Consider the following 24930-nt stretch of genomic DNA (forward strand, 5'->3'; position numbering starts at 1 on the left):
GAATGCCCTTAATAGGAAATTTCCTTTCGTAGCAATTACCAAAAACAGTGAATGAACTCACCATTGATTGGTCATCGTGAGACCCGCTTTCCTGCATATCTGATGTGGGCCCTTGCCCCCCGCACGTATCCCATCACAACCTCAAATGGCCGTTAGGGACTTTCAGTAATTCAACGTGATGTTTCCACAAATCTCTAGTACTCTGGTACTCTCGATTAGCTAGCCACGCCACACGCGCCTACACCAATCCTTCCACCTGCTCGCTCCGCCGGACGGACCACAATGCCCTGTGTGCCTCCAATAAGGAAGTGCAAGCGATGCAAAGAGAAGCAACTAAAGGTGTGACTGGACTGGGCTGAAATTTGAGAAATGGAACGTCTCTTGGTAAGCCATTAGTGTGACGAAACTCGCCCAAGATGTGGCCGATGCACTAGCGGCGGCATTGAGTGTCCTGGCTATATCCGACACAAATTTGTTGATGAAAGTGCAAAGCTAAGACGTCATGGCAAGACACTTAGAAGTCGCAATGAGAGGAAAACCCCATCCTATCAAAAAAATGGACTTGTATCATGGCGAGTTGAGATGGGAGATAGAAGAACCACAAGATCCATGAACTCCAACCAAGATGTTGCACAAGCAAGCGATGATTCATTTATGCAACCCGAGGCTTTTGAGTCACAGACACTTGCGCGTGCCAGAGAAGAAGCTAAAGATTTTTCCGATCCCAATGAGACGGCATTGGAGAACGACCAGTCATGTGTTCCGCAGAGGGATTCTCAGCGGGTCTCATGGTCGGCGACCAACATCGATGAAGGAAGAAGTGGGACGAGACCGAACCACCCAGATAGCTCAATCCTCTCCAATGGTTCTACTGGAACCCCTTTGATGCTGGAAGCCCCCAGAGATGTTGGTCAGAGAGAGCCTGGAGAGTATTATTTACCGCCCCCGGGAGTTTCGCCCCGACATGGTGAGCAGAGTGGTTCCGACCATATTTGCTCGGAACTCACCGGGAATTTGTATGAGTTTCAAGTTCTTTTTCAGGATTATTCTGACGTGATTTGGTCCTTGGTAAGGATATGAACAACTTAAATCCATACACGCCGTTGACTGGAATAGGTTGGATTTGTCGAGCTCTGATGACTTTTTCTCAGTCCATGTGCCGATCCGAGCTAATGACAGCTCAACCCTAAGATATGCAATGGCCAGTATTGCCGCAAAACATTTGGGCCGAGTTAAAAATAGAAGATATTCTGCAGGGCACAATGCCTCGGCAAGCCTTCATGCAACCCATGCACGAGTGGATTGGTCTCCCCGGGCAGCAAAGTACTACCAACTGGCGACTGCTGGGCTGCACCATAGTACTTCACTAGGTACCTTCATTCCCAGCTCCAATATGGCAATGTCTCCAATTAGACTTGTTGATCAGTGGATGAGATCTTATCTTGGTCACTATAGCTTTGATGCACGTGATGAAACCCCGAGGGGCATCTCGATATTACGGAAAACAGAGGAGCTACTTGCAGCACTTGTGATTCTAACATTATTCGAATTTATAGATAGGAATCCGGAGGAATGGTCGCAGTGAGTCTTTCATTCTCCTTCTTAGCTTTCATCTTTCCCATTTTCCACGCAGGCAGTTGTCTGGGATTTTGGTTCCCTGTTCGAAACCATTCAAAAACTGCATATTGACTCAAGCCCGGAGTTCTCTTCTGGAATCAGAGCAGCTTTCTGGAACTTTGTTCGGCTAGATCTCTTCAGTTCCTATTTTAATCGTGTTGCTTCAAATATTGATTCGGAACGCCTTACGCTTTGGCGATGTGCGGGCATAAACATTGACAACGAAGGCCGATTTCAACTCCCACTACGGGAGGAAGCACTGGTCAGAGAGTACCAGGCTGCCAATGGCGGGTTATTGTTGGTTTTCAAAATAGTGAATTTCCTCGCAAAGCAAAAACAAGCACAATTGGCTCGATGGACTGGGCCGCCATTGAGTCTGGATGGTCGAGGTATACCATCTCCCAGCCAGAACCCATTTCCCGATCCAGCAGTATGGCTTCGTCTGTGCTTTGAGCTCCAGGCCTGGGTTGAATCGCTCCCAGAAACATTCCGTCCTTTTCTCCGTGCAGAGGAGGCCGAAGAACCATTCACAATTGAAGGAAAGCCTATAGATCAAATATTCTATGGGCGTCCAGGCGGTGCTGCAGCGATACAGCACTACCACTTTGGGCGGATTGCACTTCTGCTGAATCAGCCCACAGATCCCATCAATAGCTTGAGTACATCTTTCGATCGACTACGTGGGTACTGGGAAGTTTCTAGAGAAGTCGAGTTTCACATCCGCGAGATTTGCGGTATCGCGCTGGGCCGGCCACCGGATGCTGTGCGGATATTCATGATTCCAACATTATTTGCTGTTGGGCAATGTCTGGAGAACCCAGGTGAACATGCACTCGTAACCTACCTTCTTAGTTCTGTGGAAATGGATCTGGGGTGGGCTACTGATTACACAATCCAGAGACTGCAGGCATATTGGGCTAGTTGGCGCAACAAGTGACACAGTTCATTCGCCGCTTGCAATCTGACTGAAACTTGAAATCCAAGTACCATATTTGGTCAAAATGAACTTCACATATGAGAACTATGTACATAATATCTTATGAAATGAATCTCAATGATTGGGGATAATGTTTCCTCTCATTTTGGATTTTAGCCATGTAGGCAGGTGGGTATGAGGCATCAAAAAAACAAAAATGCTTGTTAGCTAGGCTATTTCCCCTTTCAATGAAACGCCTGGCTACAAAGATGAAACTATGTACCCAGTATCTCACAGCCTTGCCTCTTAGTCTAAGATCTGTTAGTCAAACTCTGTGGAACCACCTATTGGATGAACGAAGACATACCCCCATAATCAGAAGAGGAAAAAGATTGCCTACTACCACCACTCAGTGTCCTCTCATGTTCCTTTTCTAGCCCCTGTATCTGCAAATGATTAGCCGTATACAAAGAAGAAATATCCACGACCGGAGTAGAATCGTGAATCTCCGCTGCAAACGACGGAGGTAAAGCCCCCGTGTTAGCCATCAACGCTCTCCTCTCCGCGATAGTAAGCATTGTAAGGTCGTCGCTAATATTAAAAGACCAGCAAGCCTTCCCGCTAAATCCATCGCTCACTTCCTCTATCTCTCGTATCGGCTCGACATTGTTCATGAAGTAGGGCTTTTTGAACGTGCGGAGGGACTTGGGGGCGGGGACTTGATAACAGGAATTGCGCTTCGACGTCTGAGTCGGCTCGGGCTCTAAAGGAGACTTAGAGAGCATTCGAAAGAAAAGAGGCACTGTAATTTTGAGGCGTTTGGTTCCGGCTTTACTGCTCGGTTCGTTGGGTTCACTTGGTGTGCTCGGAGTGCTGGATGCGCTTGGTTGTCCAGAGCGAGAATACTCGTTGCCAAGCTGGGAGGCTTTCAGCTCCCATAGAGGCTTACCGGCCTCGTCACGGGCTTGGTAGTGCTTCAGGAGATCCAGCGCGATCTGGGTATGGGTTTCGTGATTGTTCACCATCCGGGTTAGGCGGCCGTCGAGGTGCTCGTCTCGGTCGTAGAGTACGTTTTCGAGGAAGCATCCGATGTTGCTTGCTGTGACGCCGGAATCAATCCATAGTATGAGTAGGTCTCGGAGATTGCGGACGCCGTCGAGGTCCCAGATCAGTTCATCTTTCCAGCAACGCTTCGGCGTCTGTACGTTTTCAAAGCATGCATTAGTGAAATTTCACCGTATGAAAGAAAATTGGAAGTAGGAGTACTTACATGTACAGGAGACCCAACGAACAAGTCTTGATCTTGAAGGGAGACAGGTGAGGTGATGATATCCGGGGGTTTGTGTTTCCCTTTGCCTGGGCTGGGTGTACAATTACTGCTTGGGGATTTCTGTTTCCCCATGGCGTGCTCTTGATCGGCTTCTGGAGCTCGAGTGACTGATTCAAATGCTGCAGACTCAGTACGAGGATTAGTTGACCTGCGAATTGCACCGGCTCTTGCTGGGAAGTTCGAGCGGGTTTGGCTCGGGTGGGTGGTGAGTTGAGATTTGCTCATCAGGAAGACGTACCCAGTACATCCAGGGCCAGGCAGAGGTGAGTTAAGTGAAACTCAAATTTATTCACTGTTGACCTAGGTAGTCAAGATCTAGTGAGAAATAGATGGGCTGTGACCAAATGGACTACTTTCTTTCCTGGGGAGACCAAGGACTATATATGTTGAAATTTCCCATCGGTGAATATTTCTATTCTGAGCTGCAGATGAATGGAAAAGACAAAGACAGCTCTAGAGCAACAGGGGTGAAGTGAAGTTCGCTTCTTCCGCCAGTAAGGTAACTTCAATTGTTGCGATGAATGGAAGACCCAGGAATAGGACAAAGGATGGCTCGCGTATCAATGAGCATCCATACCCGTAATATCATTGTTAATTGCGTTGAAACATCTTTGAAATTCAAGTAATACATACCTTGACGAGGTACTTTGTCAAACCCAGTTTATGTAGACCGAGGTTGGAGTATTCAGCTTGTGGCTTTGTATTGTGGGTCGTCACTTATCTGAGGTTTAGGAGACTATTTAGGATAATAGACCACAATCAAGGAGTGCCTTACATACCAAGTGTTACTATCTCCAGGACTAGATATATCAGGCACCTACACGTCATTCGATATGGCTTGATTCAAACATAGGATAGACTGTCTAGTCACAAGAAGGTTCGTTCAAAGGTGTTGCGGGTACATATATTTATCCTTCACGTACCCTCTTTTGACTACTCCAGGCGAGCACGTGAATCCTTCAACCCTTCGCAGTTGACTAGATATATCCAACACCTGGTATCGGAATCTCAACAAAAAAAAAAAAAAGAAAACTTCAATTAAAATCATACCTTGGAAGGTCTGGAACGATACGATCTTCATAGGCCCAGTAACGGTTGCCATCTACTATCTGCCATCTTGCACAAGCAGCCTTCCAAGGAGCTACATAGCAATCAGTGTTTATGGCGTGAAAGGTAGACCAATGAAGAAAAGGACACTGTATGTTGAATCTCTAATTAGACATCGACAAGAAAATATAGATAGATATTATGTACAGATGACGAGTTCGTCAAAAGCTTCATTAAAACAAAATATTGTCCACGAAAAGTGAGGTAAAGGCAACCAACATAAAGCCGAGGGGTATAATGGGCACGCTAAGCAGGAGACCCGAATTGGAAGCACCAATGCAGAGCATGAAATCATGAAAATTAGGTGTGAGTATGAGTGTCGTAGATGAGCCTCATGACTCGAAGTAATCAATCAGAGCCAAAGGACCCATCGTGCACCAGAAATGGCTCCTCGAAAGACGCCGCGCACGAGCTTAAAGCCCATTACGATGAGCCAGACCCACCACAGCATACCGACGAGAGCCCATTCTAGGACAACGAAACCAGCACGTCGCACCCAGCGCAGTCGGCGGCGACGTTTTCTAACACCTCTATCGAGAGCGTCGCTGAGTGATTTCACTGCCAGCGTGCTGGTCGTGTTTAGTTGAACACACAGGCTCTCGGCATCATCAGCTGTGGCTCGCACACGAGGCGTGAGGGATTGATTGATAAGGGTTTCCAGGTCCTTCAACTGTGAATGCAGAGGGGAGGAGGTAGTGGTGGTGAAGTGATGCATTGATTGTTGGAATGAGTATTGAGTCATCTCAAACCGACGCAGGAAATTCTGGGCAGCAAGGTCAAATTCACCAATCCTGGTTACTCGCGGAATGGATGCAGTGGAGCCCATTGAGCTTTGAAGCCAGTGAGGAGGTGGGTCGCGAACAGTATGTGCTCGCCGTACGATCTCCCGGGCTTTGATACCGGAAGATAGGAGAAGCGTTCGAGTTCGTTCAACTTCCGTCTTGCCGGGAATACCGGAATCGTTCAAGGTTTGGAGACTACGGCCCGAAATACTCCAGGCGCGGGTGGAGCCCGAAAGAGGCTGCCTGCTCTTTGTCGGAGATCCAGGAGAAGCTTGGGCAAGGCCAGTGACAGGGGGACGAGTAAGACTAAAGGGAACTGATGGATCCTTGATTTCGTGTGGCTTTCTGTGACCACGGTTTGCGCTCAAGGCAGGGCCGAAGTCAAGCGTTTTGCTTCGGGATAAATGCATTCTTTTAGAGCCATCCCGTGATGCAGGCCCACGTTCACGCGGACTACCAAAGTCCACTGCCTCATGCGATGCGCTTCTTTCATCTTGTCGTAACGGAGATGTAAAACTGGGTAATGTTGGCATGAAGCTCCTTGAAGGAGTTCCCTTATCTGAATCCCGACGAGTAAGGCGCCCAGGCTCGTCCGCGAGAGTTGGAATCCGCCGTAGAAGGCCTTTGCGCTTATCCGATCTTTTTTCCTCCTCTTCTGAGTCGCTAGAGTCCGACGCAAGTGTTGTTGCAGACGAGGATTTCCGGGAATCAGGAGGCAAATCTTTCTTTAAAATAAGATCACCGACCTTGGAAACTTCATTTCCAACTCTCTCTGCGATCCGACCAGGACCCTTAAGAATTCCACGCAGCTTTGACTCAGGATATTGTCCCTTTCGTCCTCTGAAAGTGTCGACCCTCTGGCTCTCAGTCATACCGTCGTCGGTATAAGAGGAAGACACAACGTCTGGAATAGGGCTTGGCTCAAGCTTTGAGGCACCTTCGGCTTGCTCAGGTGGAGGTGGCAGGGAATTAGAATTTACACGAGAGTCCTCATCATCGTGTCCTCGAAGCTCTCGATCTCCTTGTTTGCTCTTGCTTCTTTCATGGCGCGACACGATCTTGTGTCGCAGACCTTTCTTAGCAGGCGAGGGAGACCGACTTGAAGGCGGAGACAAATTCACAGCGATGCTGGGAAAGTAGCTAAGCTGGGCAGGAGAATTGGGGACTGAGCTGTCTATTCCCTCTAAAGACATTCTTCTGTTCAACCGATCTTCTATGCTCCCAGCCGATGAAAATGATGCCTTTCTTGCCGCATACTTCGATTTTGTATTACTCGATGGGGCCTGAGCCGGATTGCGGTCTGTGTGCACCACCCCGGCTGCTGAGGACTTTTTGCGCGATATCCGAGATTCGGATGACTCTGCTAAATTCCTATTCGGCAGTTTTTCCAAATCCTTGCGCGAATGCTCCAAAGTCGGACGTTTTTGATCCACTGACTGGCGGCCGTCTGCACTGGACTCACTGGAAATGCTTCCTGAACGCATCTTCATCTTGTCCCAGCGCGAGCGCTTCCGCGAGCTAGAAGCACTACGGCTTCGCAAGCCTTGGGTGTGGCTTTGAAATCTGTGTCTATGGCGACCCCGACTCAGACTCTTGAATTCGGGGGCACGGGCAGGGTGGGAACTTGACATGGATGTATGCCGAGAAGAGGGTCCGCCGTCTGCAGAATTATCCATATCGACCGACATGTGTTCTTTCTGTGCGGAGGCATTTTCAGCCTCGGGGTCAATCAAAGAGAGCTCCCCGGGATCTGGATAGATCTTGTTACCATCCTTGTCGACAATTTTGGCTTTATTAGATAAATCCTCAAGCCAAGCAACATCTGCTATAAGTTCGGCAGGTGAAATCTTCCAGTCAAGGCGTAATCGAGGTGCCTTCACACTGTTTGTACGACTAACCCGCCTCAAGCTTGATGGGGGTGAGCCAGCCAGCAACTCCAGGTCTTCTGGGTCCCCTTGAGACATATGCCCTTGGCCTTGCTTGAAAGAAGGAAGCTTAACAGATTGGGTTTCATCGTAGTTCTGACAAGTGTATTGTTCCTCGATCGTGCTGATCCAATCATGCACTTTCCCGGTGTCAAGCCAACCTTCTGCCTCTGCATGAATTGGACATTTTTCTCGATATCTGATTCTTCTGTTTCGAATCATTTGTAAGGGATTATAGCCGCGGTTGGCTGCCGAGCTATGGCCCGTGAAGGATGTCGAATCGGCATCACCCACAGTCGGGCCATTCCGAAGGGGAGGTAGCAAAGGCAGCAGTCGTAAATATTCGTGAAAAAGATCGAAATGGCGACGAGCTCTTTCCGCGCGAGCAAGAGTGCTATCGGAGAATTCATAGGCCCGGTTGTCATTCACCACAGCAGCCGGTAGAAACTCCACCACTGGGGACTGACCAGTTTGCTGTACCGCCCGAGGCACTTCCTCTGGAAACTGAGTATAATTGCGATGTGAGTAGTCGTACGAAATACGGTTTACCCTTGATGATGGACCACGTGAGTCCACAGGCGGTGCGATGGGCTGAGAGACAGACAACGGTCTGCGTCCATTAGAGCCCAAGGGTAAACCAGAAGCGTTTCTTCTTCGAGACTCATTCAGGTTCAACGCCAAGTTCACAATCTGCAAGGAGTCTCTATCCAGCCCAGATGTAGTCTGCTGCACATCCTGCGCTGATGGCTCGGCCGTTGAAGATATTTGAGATCGCTGGTCATCTGGGGGCGGCGTCGAAGTCTGTTGGATGGCTGCTGGCGTCGTTGTTGTAGCAGCGGCAGCTGACTCGGAGGCTGAGTTCTTATGGCGATTCCACGGAAATCGCGATCGCTTTTTAGGTACCACGATACCAGGATCGGGAGTATTTCGTCTCTCCATGGGAACATCCGATGGGCGCGAACGGTGTGAACTAATCCTGACGCTGTTAGATCGAGGCAAGGAATCCAGCAAGAAGCCACCCGAGCTCTGCGATCTGCGTTGGTTTGCGGCTCTTCGATCCCCATCACGAGAGCTACTGCCTAGTGTACTTCCCTCTAGCTCACCACTCGCTCGGCCGTCGCTCGGTGGGATAGACCGTCGCCCAAGCGAGTCACCATTGGATCCTTGATACTGTGGTCGTCTGTCTTTGGATGTGCTATGATGTTCACCCGCCGGAGACCCTGAATCCCGCCCGGGAGGGTGGTCCGCTCGTGACGACATCAAAGCCAAGGGGAGGGCGAAAGATGTAGATTGCCACGCCCTTCAGGGGTGCAACAGGCATGGCTTGTCAGCAACAAGAGAGCATGGATGCGAGAAAGAAGAGTAGCTCAAATCCAAGGCCAAGAATTGTGACACTGGCGGGACCTAATGCGAGGGTCTGCAGGACGTAATGATCTACATTGTTGCGCGTCGAGCTTATCTAAGCATTCTATAAAGTCAACTAGTTCCCTCTCCCACCACAACAAGTTATTCAAAGAAAGGTGGTGAAATGGCTATTGATTTTTATCAAAGCTACTAACGTCTGCTAGGAAGATTAGATTGGCCAACAGCTAGCAAAGATATCAACAGTCAGCAGACCCCTGGTCTTGTAACAACAAATGATATCAACTTGGTGGTACAGTACAGGTTGATTTATTGGAAAGATAGCAATTTTTTCTAATTATTCACTCTTCCTCATATAAGGAGTCAAGATCTTTACAGTAATCATGATAATAGCTGGGACATAGAAAAACCTCTAGCATTTGGGTCTAACGCAAAAGTACAACTAGACGTACAGTTCCTGTGGACAAGACGAAGATGTACAGGATAAATTGAAATCAGCATCGCTCAGAAATGCGCTTACTCCACCCGCAAGCACTGGAGACGGGCCTCAGTCTCGATCACCTCGAGAGCCTGCTTGACCTCAAGCACCCGGCGAACATCAGCCAACCAGTCCTTGCTCAGGATCTTGGCCCAGCCTTGAAGGGCGTTCATCTCACGGGCAGCTGCGTCGACCTGTCCCTCTTCCAACAGACTCTCAGTGCGCACCAGAATGCTCTCCACGTCATCACCGTCAGCAAGAGCATCCTTCTTGAACATGACTTTGCTCAACACCATGCTAGCGGCGTGGCTTGCAATACCAGCGTCCTCGGGCAACAAGCTGGCCTTGCGAACCTCGCTGGCAACTCGGCGGAAGCGCTCAACGATCATAGCGGTCGAGGGAATACCGCGCTGGTAGGCAGTGGGGTTGATGGAGGCAATGGCGGCATCGACAACTGGGTCGTCAGCAGCCAGCTCCTTGACAGCAACTAGTTCACGGACGAAGGGACGGGGAGTTTCGGTGCGCTCAACAACGGAGCGAACAGCATCCACGGCAACTTGAAGTTGCTGAGTCTTCAGGTTGGTATCAATGACATTGCTCCAGCCGGTGGTCAGCTTCTCGAGCTCACTAATGTTAGCAGAAAGCTCGTTCAGCTTGCTCAGACGACCCTCGCGCTCACGCTCAACCAGGTCCTTGACATCGTGGACGTATTTTCGGTTCAGCTCAATGGCCTGCTCCACAAGTTCGTTCTGCAGGCGCTGCTCAGCAAGCTCCTGGGCGCGCTGGAGTTCAACGTTGATCTTATCCTGGTATGCCATGGCGAGCTTTTCGCGCTCAGCCTCAAACTCCTCACGGAACTGGGCAATATCAGTAGCACGCATCTCCTCGAACTGACGGATAAGCTCCTTAGCGGACTCATCAAAGGTGGAATGAGCCTTGTTGAGCTCCTCCTGGGCGGCGCTGCGAGCCTCGGTGCGGATCGCGGAGATCTTCTCACCAATCTTTTGCAACTCCTCCTTGGCCTTGGCAACCGGTGCGGAGTACTTGCCAGCATTCTCGTCGGCGCTGATTACGGTGACAATGTCGTTGAAGGTCTTGACCAGCTCCTGAACCACGGTCTCATCACCGTCTTGGGTCTTCAGGAGCTCAATAGTGTTGACAGTAGCAACTGCGGGTTGTCTGGGCTCATCAAGAGAAACTGACTTCTTCTTCTCCTCCTCCTTCTTCTTTTCTTCCTTAGGCTCAGCCTTGGTCTCTGTCTTCGAGGCTTTTTCGTCCTTCGCCTTGATGACCGTGGCGCTTTCCTTGGCCTTGGAGCTCATGTGAGGGCCACTCTTGGAGACATCACTTCCTGACTCCTCGCTAGCGACCTTCCAGGATAGACCGCTGTTGCTGGGGATTGTGACGGGCTTGCCCTCCTCCCGGGGAGCAGCAACGATGCGGTTGGAGTGTCTGGAGGCATTGGGGAAGCGGCGGTAGAAGTCACGCTCCTCGAAGTAGAGAACGCATTCCTCGCCGTATGGGACATACTCGGTGAAGAAGTCGTGGAAGTTGTCGGACTTCAGAGCGAGGAAGATGCCGCCGCCATAGGTGAGACCGGAGGTCAGGATCAGGTATAACAAGAATCGACGGAAGCGGCCGGTCTTGCGGACGGGCGCTGGTGACTTGGGAGCCTTGGATTCTGCAAAGATCACAGATTAGTATACGTGATGTAGAAGGCGGACTAAGTAGAGAGGCTGGCGGTACCTTGTTCCGTGGGCTTCGGGATGCTCCCGTGAGGAATAGTCGACTCAGTGGAAGGTGTAACGGGTGTCGGGGCAGTAGGAGCCTTGGAGTCAGCAAAGAAGCGCTGTCGAAAAATCAATTATTAGCAAGGTAGTACTGGAACATGTAGGGTGGTGTTGCCGTACCTGACCCGAAAGTTGGCTGCTCGCACCAGCTTTAGACAGCCATTGCGACGGGATCCGTTGGCGAACAGGGGACGACAGCAGCTGCCGACTCGGTGCAAATGAAGAGCGCAGCATGACTAGCCGCACAATCGCCGAATAGCGGGGAAGAATTGGAGAAAAGGTAGATGGATAGGAAAACGGGAAGTCGATGTTCGCTCGCGATCCGCCCCGATGATCCTGCAGGCGGTCAGACTGGTTTCCTCATCCATCGCCCGCATTTTGGAGCTTCTATGTACTCGTATATACCTATGCAATGCTAGAATTTGAGGAAAAGACCGACAGTAGATTAACCCAAGATTCCAATTCGAAAACCAATCCATGGGTGTAATTATTTCCAGTAGCTCTCCAGTAAACTTTGGAAACCTTGAAAGTGGTCGCATGCCTGTCTCCCAATGCTCCGAAAGACCGATATATACATACAGCATTTCACCAGCAAGCCAGTATGTCCATCCATGGATATTAACACTCCTAACCTTGGAAAGTCCAGTATTGAAGAAGCCGAAAAATTATAGATGTGAACAATACAGCAAGAAGATCCAGCTGGAAAGCTAGGTACAATGTAAAAGAAATATATTATCTGGGCATGGCATACTAGAGAAGAAGCTCCGGTAAAGAGACGAACAAGAACGTAGGTGAAAGAGCAGATGCAGACGCCGGGTTAAAAAGGGACAAGAAGTACACGAGAAAAAAGCAGGCGGGTCCTGCCACAGCATGTCTAAGCCAAATTCCAGATGCGTCTGTGAAGAAGGTTATAATCCTCTGGTCGGAAGACTTGGGAGAACTATCAGGGAACAGGGAAGGAGAAAAAGGAGAGCGAAATATCGAGGAATCATGAAGAGACGAGACGACTAGATAAACAGTAAACCGAGCGTTACCCTCTCAAGCGAAGACAAGGTGGGGGAGCAGGCCACATTACGACCGAGTGCCTCCGAGGTCAGCACAGTTTACGGAAGTCGACCGTCGGAAAGGTATCTCCTTCTGGCACCGCAAGGTCGGAAGGGGTTTCGAGAGCGCAGTTATTGTAAAGGATTAGAGGATGCATCGTGAATTTAGCAGTTGCATGCACCTGCGCCCTGAGTACCAGGAGCTTCGGGTCGAAGGTCAACGCCAGGTCGTGGGGCGGCCCGCAAATTCCGAGGGCCGGCTTGATCGAGAGGGAGCTTCTTCGCAATGGCTGTGAATAGTTCCTTCACATTTGTCGAGGATTTGGCAGAGGTTTCGAAGAAAAGAAGGCCTGCCTCGCGAGCATAAGCTTCGGCATCGGCGGTGGGAATAGCCCGCTTATCGGGGCTCTCGGTAACCAGATCAAGCTTGTTGCCTGCCAAAGCAATCACAATATTCTCATTCGCCTGGCGTTGTAGTTCTTTCACCCAGGACTTGGCCTTGTCAAGAGAAGCCTATTGTCGTAAAAGTCAAAATTATTAGTCAAGGCAAAAAAAAAAAAAAAAAAAGGAAATAGGAGCGCAGAGGAGTCGTCCATACCGCTTGGGTGATGTCATAAACCACGACAGCACAGTTGGCATTCCGATAGTACATGGGAGCCAAGGACTTGTATCTCTCCTGGCCAGCAGTATCCCAAATTTCGAACTTGACTGTGGTACTCTCATCGAGGGAGATCGTTTGGGTCAGGAAGGCAGCACCGATTGTCGACTCCCGGTAATCATCGAATTGATCCTAGGCAGCCCCGTCAGCAACTTCATTCTTTGAAAGGACCAGCTAGGTACCCAGAAGCCCAGGATGATAATTATTGGCCCACTCACTTTCACAAATCTCAAGACTAGCGAACTCTGGAGGATGAAGACCATGTTAGCGCCTGATACTGAATATCGCGATGCGGAAGTCGAACCTTTCCCACAGCGGACTCTCCTAAACGAATCCAAAAACTTGGTCAGTCAAGAATCTCATCAAAACTAAGAAAGAAGATCATCGAGTAGCATACCGAGTAAGACGAGCTTGAACTGTGCGAACTTGGCCCCGGGGCGGGCGCCTGCTTGAGGTCGGGAGGCCATGATCACTGTTCAGGGGAGGAAGTCGGGATGATCGGATGAAGTTGGAAGTATAATCGATCAAGGCAAACAAAAAGCTTAGTCGTCACCAACGGCGAGTTAAGGTCTTCCACTATCGAAAGGAAGATCAGAAGTTAAGGCAGACTGAAATGGATGACGGAAGTTAGTCCAGCCACAATGAGTAGCGGGGCGGTGTGGCGGGTACTGTAACCATGACTGGTTCATTTTCACTATGAAGTCGTTACTGCCCATCAGGCCCGCGCCTGCCGTGTATTGACTGCGCCGCGGTCGATCATGTGTTCCTGAATTGCGATAACATACACCTTCCTTTTCTCCCCTTTTGTATTGATTTCCCCCACCAACACTACTTCAAATCAATTCCGAGGGGGCTGCTCGCTATGGCGCCTCCACTCCTTCCTTTCAGGGATGTTAATTTACATGCATCGCCCTCCCATTATGCCTTTACATCGCCCTCATCCCCCCAGGCACCAACCCTCGTGGTGGACCGGCCAACTGGAGATCTCCGTCTCAACGATGGGCCCCTCGCCGGTGCAAAGCGGATTTCTAGCATTGCTGGAATTCTGGGAATTCTCAAGCTGAAGTTAGGTAAATTGCGACCGGACAAATGAGAACTAAGTGATAGCGCTGACCACCGTTAGACAAGTATCTCATTGTCATCACCAAAGCGCAGCCCATGGGACGGCTCCGTGGTCATATGGTGTACAAAGTCGCTTCAACCGAATTTCTGCCAATGCGTGAACGTCCACTTCATGATACTGACGAAGATACCTACCTTGCGCTGGTCAAGAACCTGCTTCGCACCGGTCCCATGTACTTCTCTTACTCCTTAGACCTCACCAACAGCTTCCAGCGCCAATCGCAGAATCCCACGGATCTTCCCATGTGGAAGTGCGCCGACGATCGTTTCTTCTGGAACCGCTTTATCCAGTCCGATTTGATTGACTTCAGCTTGGGGGAGAATGACACCAGCGGCATCCGGTATGGCCCACAGCCTGGTGTGGACCCCTACATCCTTCCTGTGATGTTCGGCATGCTACGCATTACACCCGCTCGAGTAAAGTCCACCTCCTTCACATTCGCCCTCATTACTCGCCGATCCAGACACCGAGCAGGCACACGATACTTCTCACGGGGAATTGACGAGGAAGGCCACGTCGCGAACTACAATGAAACCGAGCAAATCGCAATTCTTAACGATGCAACCGGTGGAATGTCCGGCTTTGCTGGAGGACAGTCCATGTCCGATGGCAGGAAGGGCAAGGACCTTCAGGTGTACTCCTTCGTACAGACGCGTGGCAGTGTCCCTGTTTTCTGGGCCGAGGTCAACAATCTTCAGTACACACCAAAACTACAGGTTCGGGGAGTAGATACCGCTGTCGAAGCCGCACGCAAGCACTTCTCTGAGCAGATTCGTCTCTATGGAGAAAACTATCTCGTCAATCTCGTCAATCAGAAAGGCCGAGAAGAGCGAGTGAAGAATGCATATGAGCAGATGATTCGCACTCTGATCACATCGTCTCATGAAAGCACCGAGGCTAGTGAGAAGACGTCCGAAAAGATGCATACTTTAGAATCAGGCCTGAAGCAAAAGGAGATGGATCATCTGCATTATGTGTATTTTGATTTCCACAACGAGACCAAGGGCCTTAAGTGGCACCGTGCTGAACTTTTGTTGGGCCGCTTGTCTGAAGGCTTAGCGCAAGGCGGTTATTTCCGCGGTGTGGAAGCCCCTGGTGCTCCAGGAGGACAGTTGGATATACGGTCAACACAAGGAAGCGTTGTACGCACCAATTGCATGGACTGTCTTGACCGAACCAATGTTGTGCAGAGTATGCTTGGTCGCTGGGCTCTTACCCGACAATTGACGGATGCTGGCGTCCTTCAACCTGGAGAGACTGCTAATGATGACCGGGAATTCGAGGACTTGTTCCGCAATATTTGGGCTGATAACGCTGATGTTGTCTCCAAGTCCTATTCTGGCACCGGTGCCTTGAAGACCGATTTTACTCGGACAGGCAAGCGCACCCGGGCTGGCGCGCTTCAAGATCTAAACAACTCGATCACAAGATATGTGCGTAACAACTTCATGGATGGACCCCGTCAAGATGGATTCGATGTTTTCTTGGGAACCTATCTCCCATCAGACTCAATGGCCGTGAACATCCAACTATTCTTTGACCGACGGCCACTTGTGATCCAAGCTATACCGTATGTGTTTGCAGCAAGTTTGTTCATGGTCTCAGTCGCGACCCTCACTCGCCGGCTGCCGGATGCTGCGGTCTGGCCGCTCCGTCTGTTTATCATTTTCTGGTTGATCGTCGGTGCCTACTCCTTGCGCTTCATGCATGGGCATGGCATGCTATATGTAAGTCGACTTTTCCTCACCTAACATGTGGACTCATTAAGTGACTAATTCGCGCTTAGGTCAACTGGCCCAAGCTCAATACACCCATTGCCGGAGCCGAAGGATACCAAGATGCTATCATTAAAGCCCGCAGTGATCCGATCATTGGCCGATGGCTCCCTTCGAGAAGACACCAACGTGGTGTCAGCAATGCTCGTCTTGTCTTTCTGGAAGAAGGCAAGACCCGCATTGAATAAATCCGCTGCGGAACGGTCCCATTGGCTCCCCCTTTAACTTCTTCTTTTGTCTTCACATGTACACTTCATGGCTGTATGTTTTAACTACTTGCTTCCCATGGCTCCCCAACTAGCCTCTTTTCATTTCTTCTATTTTTTTGTCTGGTGGCATCGTCATGCTTTTTCCTTTCTCCTTTCACTTCTATTTTCTGATACATTTCTATCCTTCTCTGCATGGCTCCATGTTTGAGCTGGTTGCCACCATTTTCTATGAAAGGGCATCGTGCCCGTTGCTGCTTAGCACCCGAAGAGGTAGACGATATCTGGGGTAGAAATATCAGCCAAAAATATCTATTGATCAACCACCTATTCAGTGTCTAGGTAAACAGCGTAAAGTAATCAATGTTATCTACGAAGATAAACTTATCTCACGTGATATTCCCGATGGCTGATCCATCCATGTAACGCTTTCCCGAGGGGAGCTTGGATCACTGAACCAAATAATCGTCGAGCTTCCGGGGTTCTTTTTATTGCGAACACCCCGCCTGCTCTCTGATATTTGCAGACACGGGCCTCACTTGTCCATGAGAGGGATCTGTAGATCCTTTCGTTGGTCCTTTCCACGGCGGGGAGTTTCGACTCGCTCGCCCGCGATGACTCGCACATATGAGGTAAGTGCTCCGGCCATCATCCACCAATTGCCGCCCGGCAGCAAACGTGCAGCCCTAGAAAACCATACGGTCTTCTTTCTTCATGTCCAGATATTAATAATGCATTCGGTTTCTAGGCTGCCATTGTGGCACTCAATTCATTGCAGACAAACTATGCAATTGTGGAGGAGCTCCGGAAATCCGTCTCCAGGAAGGAGATGAACGAGCGCTCCATTCCAGAAACAGTTGAATGGCTTCAGCGTATTGGATACAAGGTTCGCTCAAATTTTTTTGATGCATATTGGTGCTGCTTAAATTTTGTTTTGGAATGCGGGGGCTGACACTGGAACTTTTGTCCATCTAGCCCTCCGACCTTGATCGCTTGAACCCAATCCATGTCGCTGGAACTAAAGGCAAGGGATCGACGTCTGCTTTTATCTCGACCATTCTCTCTCAATATGTTCAGCCAGAGTCCGACGAGTCGACCCCGTGCCTCCACAAGGTCGGCCTCTACACCTCCCCGCATCTTCGGTTCGCACGAGAGCGCATTCAGATCGACAACGCGCCGCTATCCGAAGCCCAATTCGCCAAGTACTTTTTCGAAGTATGGGACCGCCTCGAGGAGGCCGCCAAGCTGGCCGGCCAAGACCCTACTGCGCCAGGAACGAAACCTCAATATTTCCGTTACCTGACCTTAATGGCGTTCCATACCTACCTCAGTGAAGGTGTAGATGCAGCAGTCATTGAGTGCGGTATTGGAGGGCAGTATGATTGCACAAATGTGATTGAGAAGCCGAAGGCGACGGCGATCACTAGTCTTGGTATTGACCACACGGCGATGCTGGGTACAACAATTGAGGAGATCGCATGGCATAAGGGTGGCATCATCAAGTCCGGTGTCCGGGCTTTTACTGCACCCCAAGCACCCAGCGCAGAAAAGGTGCTGGCAGAGCGCGCAGCGGACAGAAATACCCAGCTAGATGTGGTGTCCGTTCACCCCGACCTTCGAGTGGGAGATACGGAAGTGAAGCTTGGACTTGCAGGTGACTTCCAATACACAAATGCATCATTGGCTGTCGCCGCTGCGGCCGAATACTTGAGAACGACTGGCGTGGCCGATATCCCGGAGGACATCATGACCCAGCCTCTCCCTGCCAAATTCAAGGCGGGTCTTGAAAAGACGCGCCTTGGTGGCCGATGCGAGACTCGATTTGAGAAGAATGTGTCGTGGTATATCGATGGAGGACATACACTTGAGAGTATCCGGCTGGCCGGTTCATGGTTTGCATCGCGAATCCAGGAAGACTCGTCCTCAAGCGATGTGGCCTCGAAGAAGCCGCGTATCTTGATCTTCAACCAGCAGACCCGGGACAGTACTGCTCTGGCTCGTGCTCTGCATGAGACTCTTGCCACAGCTCTGGGCTCTACAATCCCATTTACTCATGCTGTGTTTTGTACAAATGTCACCTACAAGCAAGCGGGCTATCGCCCTGATCTGGTCAGCATGAACACCAATGCAGATGATATCGACCACCTTCGAGTCCAAAAGTCACTTGCCGAGGCCTGGACCTCAATTGACCCACATGCCCAAACACAGGTGTTTGGTACGATCGAGGAGGCTGTGGACTTTGCCCGGGATGTGGCCGATCAGGAGAGCAAGGTCCTGCAGAAGGATGAAGCACCAGTTATGACCTTTGTCACTGGTAGTTTGCACTTGGTTGGTGGGTTCCTTGATGTGATCGAGACGAAGCCCTATTCCCAGGATGCTTAGTTGCTTCCAATCTTATTTAGATTCTTGTATCAACACTTGAGATTTATGATGATATATGGTGTGGCTATAGAGGTGTTTGATTTTAGTCTTTAGTCGATTTCAACAATTCGAGATTCCCCAGTTTATTTACCAATCAAAAAACGCGCAATACCAACGTATATCATTAGTGCGTGATGTATTCCCGAGGTTAATTTTGCACGATCAAGCTGTTACTTTGTCACATACTCGACACGCCACGTAGCTGCATCGCCGTCATGCGAGAAAATTAATTATCACCAATTGTTCCAGCTTCCAAAATGAAAATATTTACTATGGCTGCACACCTCCGTATCCTTGTTTCCAGAAAACGGTTGTAAATTGGTCCAAATTCACTCTTACCCCACCGATCCGCAGATTACATACGGTCAAACGTGGGGCCCAAATGAAATCCTCCCCTCCTCCCAACCTCACCTAGTGAACATTATTCCAACTCCCCAATAACCGGCCATGTCTGACTCCAACGATAAGGGCAAGGGCAAGGCTCCCCAGCGCCCCGAGCAGGATGAAGAGGCTAACCCCTCGAACAACAAGGGTAAGCGATACCACCAGCACTCCTCTGAGAAACAACACCTAACACCAACGGACAAGCAGGAGGCTCCGGCACGAAGAAGCTCCCCCCGAAGATGATTGAATCTCTAATGGAGATGAACCCTGCGCTGAAAAGCGAGCTCGCCAGTATGGATAAAGACAAGGCTGCACAGATGCTCGCCAACATGGACATTTCCCAATTGTTAACGGGACTCTCGCTCGACGGCAAGAACCAGAAGGACATGGCCTCATACAAGTTCTGGCAGACCCAGCCTGTTCCCCGATTTGATGATCAGGCAAGTAAGAAGGAGGTCACTCAGGGCCCCATCAAGATCATCGACCCGGAGCAGGTGTCGAAGACTCCCGATGCGCTCATTGAGGGCTTTGAGTGGTGTACTCTGGACTTGACCAACCCGGAGGAGCTGAAGGAATTGTATGAGCTGTTGAACAATCATTATGTGGAGGATGACAACGCCATGTTCCGATTCAGCTACTCACAGTCATTCCTGCACTGGTGTGTTGACCCCGTTGGTTCATATTCTCTGCGACCCAGAAACTGTGTTACTGATCGTTTGTTACCATTCCAATCATATAGGGCTCTGATGTCTCCTGGCTGGAAAAAAGAATGGCACGTCGGTGTGCGCGCCACCAAGTCGCGTAAGCTGGTCGCCTCTATTTGTGGTGTGCCTACCGAAGTTCGTGTTCGCGATAAGAAGATCAAGGTGACTGAGATCAATTTCCTCTGCATCCACAAGAAGCTGCGCTCTAAGCGCTTGACTCCTGTCCTCATCAAGGAGATCACCCGTCGCTGCTACCTCAATGGCATCTTCCAGGCCATCTACACTGGTGGTGTTATTCTGCCAACACCCATCAGCTCGTGTCGGTACTATCACCGCTCGCTGGACTGGCTGAAGCTTTACGAGGTCGGCTTCTCGCCTCTCCCTCATGGCTCTACGAAGGCCCGTCAGATCACCAAGAACCACCTCCCCGATCACACCGCGACACCTGGTTTGCGACCGATGAAGGCCAAGGATATCGATGCCGTATATGACCTCCTGGAGCGATACATGCAACGCTTCCAGCTCAACCAGGCTTTCACACGCGAGGAGATTGATCACTGGCTTGTGTACAAGGAAGCTGAAGGCAAGGACCAGGTTGTCTGGTCATACGTTGTGGAGGACCCGCAGACCCACAAGATCACAGACTTCTTCTCTTTCTATAACCTCGAGTCTACTGTCATCAATAACCCAAAGCATGATACTGTGCGCGCTGCTTATCTTTACTACTATGCGACCGAGACAGCCTTCACCGGCAACTCTAAGGCTCTAAAGGAGCGATTGATGTTGTTGATGAACGATGCTCTGATTTGCGCCAAGAAGGTATGACTAAGATGAATACCCCTTGTAATGCCATGCCCTCTTGCTAACACGATCTACAGGCCAAGTTTGATGTTTTCAACGCGCTCACTCTGCACGACAACCCTCTATTCCTTGAGCAGTTGAAGTTTGGTGCCGGTGATGGTCAGCTCCACTTCTATCTGTACAACTACCGTGCGGGACCCGTGCCCGGTGGTATCAATGACAAGAACCTCCCCGATGAGAAGAAGATGGGGGGCGTTGGAATTGTCATGCTGTAAATTGGAAGAAATTTGGCTGGATAGTGGATTTGAATCCTAAATACCCAGAAACGAATTTCCTTATGCTGCCATGAAGAACAGAAATACAAAACATATCAATTTTGAAACATAAACACTGTCAAGAGTAAATATTAATTGTTATGGCGCAAGCTTGAAACTGGGCAAACGATTTCATAGTCTGCGCTACATCTTCCGCGGCCGAGTATTGACACCTTAGGCAACCATATCTGACGTCGTCATCTGAAACGTTGCGCTTTCTCCACCTCCATGTTGTTGCCTTCAATTACCTCTCAAAGAATTAGGCTTCTGAAACTCTCCTGAAAGTCTGCTTTATCATTTATCACTCTAATACTTACTTGCGACCCTCAGATACCGAGGTGGAACAGCGGGGAATCTCCCCGCATTTGGCGCAATAATGGGTGCCGGTCAGTCCACCGAATATAGTGGAGCAACACCAGGTCAGTGTGACATAAATTCTGAATCCTTGAAAGCAGATGGACTTCTTTGAGGCATCACTTGGAGATGACGACACCCGGCTTCGTTGGCCTGAGTGTCCTTTTCTCCATGTGCCGTGTACCAGCAGACCCGTACCTGACTATAAACAGAGGAGCTGAGCTACATTCTTGCGGAACGTTTCGCAACCAAATGTTTCACACCACTGGAGCTCACACATTTCAAAGACAATTTCTTTTCTCGCGCTTTGGAACAGGGCGGTCTCAAATACTGGAATGAGAAGACCTTGTCTGATTTTTTGGGTATTCCCGATGGGAGCTTCGCCGACACTCACGATAACCCCGTTGATGCGGGACCGGTCCTGTTCCGTATGGTGTCATATCTTGGTGCCTTTCCATTCCAGAATACCATGGCTCCAAGTGTCTTGACCTTCGACGCGATGGTGAAAGTTGTCGTGCTGCTGACCGAGCGCTATGGGAAAGCCTTGCGGCGGGGACGCAAGGACCGGGTGAAGTTATTGTTTGGTAGTCTTGCCGACGTTGGGAAGAAGGATATGGCACATGATGGTCAGAAGGCAGAGGGAGGTGACAACAAATTGGCCATAGAGGAGGGAGAATCGGCTTTTGATACTCAGACTCATGCGCCTGGCTTCTCGATCGATCAACCGGCGAATGATGATTATGACGAGGATGAAGATGATGACCTTGCTCTTGCTGCACTGGAATCACTTGATGCAATTGAAGTCTTTAAGCACGATCATCGGGTTGATCAGACAGTTTACGAAACCCGAATATCGATTGATACGTTTCGGCGGCTGTTGATGCTGCTGCTTGTTATTGCGCCTTTGAAACCTCTAGAATCTGTGAAGACCTATACTTCCGATTTCGGCCCGGAAAGAGTCGATGCAATTCAGAAAGAGGCTGATAGCATTATTGCCGCGTTTTCCCCGGAGGAAACCGATGGGGGCATCTCATATCGGGCTTTTGCCAGGACGGTCTCGTCGTCACTGCCATATCTCTTTGATCCGTTAACACCGTTATTCGAACATCTTCTTTTCAGCAAGAATTTGAACCTTTCTCAGAGACGACAGAGAGGAGCAGCTCCAGAGTCAGAGGAAGAGCCAATGGAGAAACCTGAGGAAATCCTTCCTCCCGCACCGGTAATGCTCCCTGGCAGCTTCGAATCGACGATTCTGACCCCGACACTCTTGTCTCACTTGTCATTTTTCCTGCCTTCCGTGTCAGCATCTTTGAATCTCTTTCGCAGTGGAGTTCGCCTTCACCCTGTCTTCTCCACTGCCGCCCATGGTTCCTCACTCACCTCATTTTCCCATCATGTCTTGACTTGGCAATCCGCTTCTCTCCTCATTCTACAGGGTGTAGTGGAAGGTTCTTCTGAGGAGCTTATTACAATAGGGGCATATCTACCGCAGTCCTGGAAGTCATCCTCGTCTAGCAGCAGTAGTTCCTCAAATCAACCCACCAGCCCCTTACCCTACCTCTTCCAGCTATGTCCAACTCACCAAGTCCTCCAAGGGAACTCTTCCCCCTCTGTTGCTCAGAAATCCAATCTCCCGGCAGCTTGGTTCTCTACACATTCCGGCATTGCAATCGGATGTCAAATCCCCCCCTCCTCCCGCACTCACCAAACACATCCGAGTCCTCATGGTGCAGGTAGTCTACTCATCGACGTCAATCTCGAATCAGCTGAACTGCACGTTGCGCCGGTCCGTCATGATGGTGTCTTCCTGCCACCAAGTACTGCATCTATCAACGACAAGCCAACGAGGACCAGACTGGATTTATATAGTCTTGAGATCTGGGGTGTTGTCCCAGATCCAGAGATAGCATCTTCTTCCGACCCAAACTCAAATGCCGTTGAGGCGCAGCGTGCGAGATGGGAGTTCGAAGCACGTGAAGCAGAAAGAAGACGCAATGTCAATCTTAAAGCTGGAGCAGGTGATTCAGCAAAGGAGAGTGCTCGATGGCTTTTGGAGACGGCGGGCATTATTGGAGATGAAGCGCAACAATATGGGCATTCTTAAATCGATCAAAGTGAAAGAGTTTGCAAATTTTCAATGAATACTTCTCTCTATCTACCTGAGTGACTTGTTTATTACGCCTGCATTTGGAGATCGGCTGTCATATCTTCGTGTTTACTCTGACTCAATCTCTAATCAAGAATTAACCAAACTTTGGCCCAGTCATCTTGATCGCGGAAGCAGGGAATAATGCTATAATGATGTAAATATAATTGACATTGAGAACTCCGTCCAGCAGATATTTATTCACCCAATGGTTCAAATACAAAGCAAATAACTAAACTCACGCTACATGAACTCTGCGTTATATAATGTGAGAGCATGCATGTGAACCGAACGTAAACCTTAAAACGAACCCCGAAATGCAAAATGCCCCCCCCCCATTCAACATGCCAAAGATGTTGAACCCAAGCCAAAGACTCCAGCGCTCAAAAGATCTTTATTTCGTCTGCAAGGATGGCGCTGTACTCTTATGCTTTTCTCGCAAAAAGTCACAAAGCCGCTCTGTGTCCATCTTATCAATGTGTTCCGAATGTTTTTCCAAGTCCAGATCTAAAGAGACACCAAGGTCAGTGAACAAGACTCGAACAAGAAACATGCATTGGTAGAGCCTTACCCTCCTCAATAGTCTCTTCCACCTCACCCGTGAGATTCCGGATCTGGTTTCCCAGATTTTGCAAGGCTTCCCCGGCCGCAGGGACTGCCTTGTCAATAACGGTTTCTTTTATAGTGGCAGCCGTTTCTCCTGCCACCGCTGTGGCTTTGCTTGGGATCTCCGAGATCGAACTACCGCCCGTCAGAGTATCCAGCTGGCTTTTCACGCCGTCATAAACATCTGAGGACTCTGAGTCGGCAACGGATGTATTTGTCTCGGTTATCTGTTGTTGTACGTCATTGGAGGAGAGAGAGTCGCCGTTTGGGCCCATAGTGCGATAAGCGTAGTGAGGGGAAATTTCTGGGGTCGACAAGCGAGAGGTTAAGGTTAGAAGAAGTGACTTTCAGGGTAGGCACCGTAGGGCTGAACTTGACGTAGGGCTGATGGAAAAGAGTTGTACAAGGATTGGACAGGTCTTAGCGTCGAATTATGACATCGATGAGGTGCATGGATGGGATAGTTTGACCACTGACATCAATTGCCGATCTTTGAATTAGGCAGCAGGATCTCGGCTGAGATCATAGCGCGTTGTTTCGTGTCCAAGATGGTGGAGCGATTTCTATTCAGGGCCGCTGATCGTGCCTGAAATGACGTCGCTGGACCCACCAATGTGGATGGTCACAGCATCCAAATTCGGTGGAACGCCAAGAGGAGTACGCATCGCTATGAATCTTCGCGGATGGAGACCCGAGACTTCAATTTGATGGTCTGGTTCGGTAATTAAGAGCACAATTCGCATTGGCTCCAATTCTCATATCGTTCAACCCGTTTATAGCGAAATGGTCATGTGACAATGAAGTATACAGAGGATTGCCTCTAGATGCTCAGGCGGTTTCCTCGTGTTCGAGGACTAGGACCGCTCTATGGCGTTATCTACCTACCTAGGAACCGACGTCTTCTTCTCCATGATTCAACGGCCCCATCTTCAATATGCAAGAAAAAAATCGGGCGCGTGGAGGCTACCACTAATTCAAAGATCAATGTGTTCAAAACATTCCACATGCATATGAATGTACCAATAGAGAAGAGCGTTCGAGGACCTAAAGAAATGAATCATGTTCATTCGCCAGGTTTGTCGCTGGTC

General features: G+C 49.7%; 10 protein-coding genes across 10 annotated transcripts; 5 read left to right on the plus strand and 5 right to left on the minus strand.

The window, feature by feature from the left end:
- Positions 1-282: 282 nt before the first annotated feature.
- N7484_011591 (Zn(II)2Cys6 transcription factor domain-containing protein) lies at positions 283-2554 on the plus strand (the record flags this gene model as incomplete). Its single annotated transcript, XM_057121978.1, has 5 exons — positions 283-339; positions 397-1016; positions 1117-1528; positions 1561-1581; positions 1634-2554. The coding sequence occupies 5 exons, from the start codon at positions 283-285 to the stop codon at positions 2552-2554; spliced, it is 2031 nt and encodes a 676-aa protein (XP_056967732.1).
- A 285-nt stretch (positions 2555-2839) lies between these two features.
- N7484_011592 (Lipopolysaccharide-modifying protein) lies at positions 2840-3935 on the minus strand (the record flags this gene model as incomplete). Its single annotated transcript, XM_057121979.1, has 3 exons — positions 2840-2844; positions 2901-3732; positions 3804-3935. The coding sequence occupies 3 exons, from the start codon at positions 3933-3935 to the stop codon at positions 2840-2842; spliced, it is 969 nt and encodes a 322-aa protein (XP_056967733.1).
- Positions 3936-5322: 1387 nt separating this feature from the next.
- On the minus strand, positions 5323-8937 carry N7484_011593 (uncharacterized protein; the record flags this gene model as incomplete). The annotated part of the gene is made up of 1 exon (XM_057121980.1): positions 5323-8937. One exon carries the CDS (start codon positions 8935-8937, stop codon positions 5323-5325), a length of 3615 nt encoding a protein of 1204 aa, XP_056967734.1.
- A 618-nt stretch (positions 8938-9555) lies between these two features.
- On the minus strand, positions 9556-11541 carry N7484_011594 (MICOS complex subunit MIC60; the record flags this gene model as incomplete). The annotated part of the gene is made up of 3 exons (XM_057121981.1): positions 9556-11198; positions 11264-11366; positions 11428-11541. 3 exons carry the CDS (start codon positions 11539-11541, stop codon positions 9556-9558), a joined length of 1860 nt encoding a protein of 619 aa, XP_056967735.1.
- A 974-nt stretch (positions 11542-12515) lies between these two features.
- On the minus strand, positions 12516-13475 carry N7484_011595 (Rab family GTPase; the record flags this gene model as incomplete). Its single annotated transcript, XM_057121982.1, has 5 exons — positions 12516-12863; positions 12949-13140; positions 13227-13253; positions 13313-13332; positions 13406-13475. The coding sequence occupies 5 exons, from the start codon at positions 13473-13475 to the stop codon at positions 12516-12518; spliced, it is 657 nt and encodes a 218-aa protein (XP_056967736.1).
- A 395-nt stretch (positions 13476-13870) lies between these two features.
- On the plus strand, positions 13871-16094 carry N7484_011596 (putative phosphoinositide phosphatase (Sac1); the record flags this gene model as incomplete). Its single annotated transcript, XM_057121983.1, has 3 exons — positions 13871-14078; positions 14132-15858; positions 15918-16094. The coding sequence occupies 3 exons, from the start codon at positions 13871-13873 to the stop codon at positions 16092-16094; spliced, it is 2112 nt and encodes a 703-aa protein (XP_056967737.1).
- A 632-nt stretch (positions 16095-16726) lies between these two features.
- On the plus strand, positions 16727-18494 carry N7484_011597 (tetrahydrofolate synthase; the record flags this gene model as incomplete). The annotated part of the gene is made up of 3 exons (XM_057121984.1): positions 16727-16744; positions 16861-16998; positions 17088-18494. 3 exons carry the CDS (start codon positions 16727-16729, stop codon positions 18492-18494), a joined length of 1563 nt encoding a protein of 520 aa, XP_056967738.1.
- Positions 18495-18980: 486 nt separating this feature from the next.
- On the plus strand, positions 18981-20697 carry N7484_011598 (glycylpeptide N-tetradecanoyltransferase swoF; the record flags this gene model as incomplete). Its single annotated transcript, XM_057121985.1, has 4 exons — positions 18981-19065; positions 19125-19575; positions 19657-20440; positions 20500-20697. 4 exons carry the CDS (start codon positions 18981-18983, stop codon positions 20695-20697), a joined length of 1518 nt encoding a protein of 505 aa, XP_056967739.1.
- A 415-nt stretch (positions 20698-21112) lies between these two features.
- On the plus strand, positions 21113-23194 carry N7484_011599 (TLD domain-containing protein; the record flags this gene model as incomplete). Its single annotated transcript, XM_057121986.1, has 2 exons — positions 21113-21155; positions 21303-23194. The coding sequence occupies 2 exons, from the start codon at positions 21113-21115 to the stop codon at positions 23192-23194; spliced, it is 1935 nt and encodes a 644-aa protein (XP_056967740.1).
- A 436-nt stretch (positions 23195-23630) lies between these two features.
- N7484_011600 (uncharacterized protein) lies at positions 23631-24117 on the minus strand (the record flags this gene model as incomplete). The annotated part of the gene is made up of 2 exons (XM_057121987.1): positions 23631-23743; positions 23808-24117. 2 exons carry the CDS (start codon positions 24115-24117, stop codon positions 23631-23633), a joined length of 423 nt encoding a protein of 140 aa, XP_056967741.1.
- Between the last annotated feature and the right edge of the window lie 813 nt (positions 24118-24930).

The sequence above is a fragment of the Penicillium longicatenatum genome, assembly GCF_028827895.1.
Source record: "Penicillium longicatenatum strain IBT 33135 chromosome Unknown contig_7_segment0_segment0, whole genome shotgun sequence".
Taxonomy (NCBI): Eukaryota; Fungi; Ascomycota; class Eurotiomycetes; order Eurotiales; family Aspergillaceae; genus Penicillium; species Penicillium longicatenatum.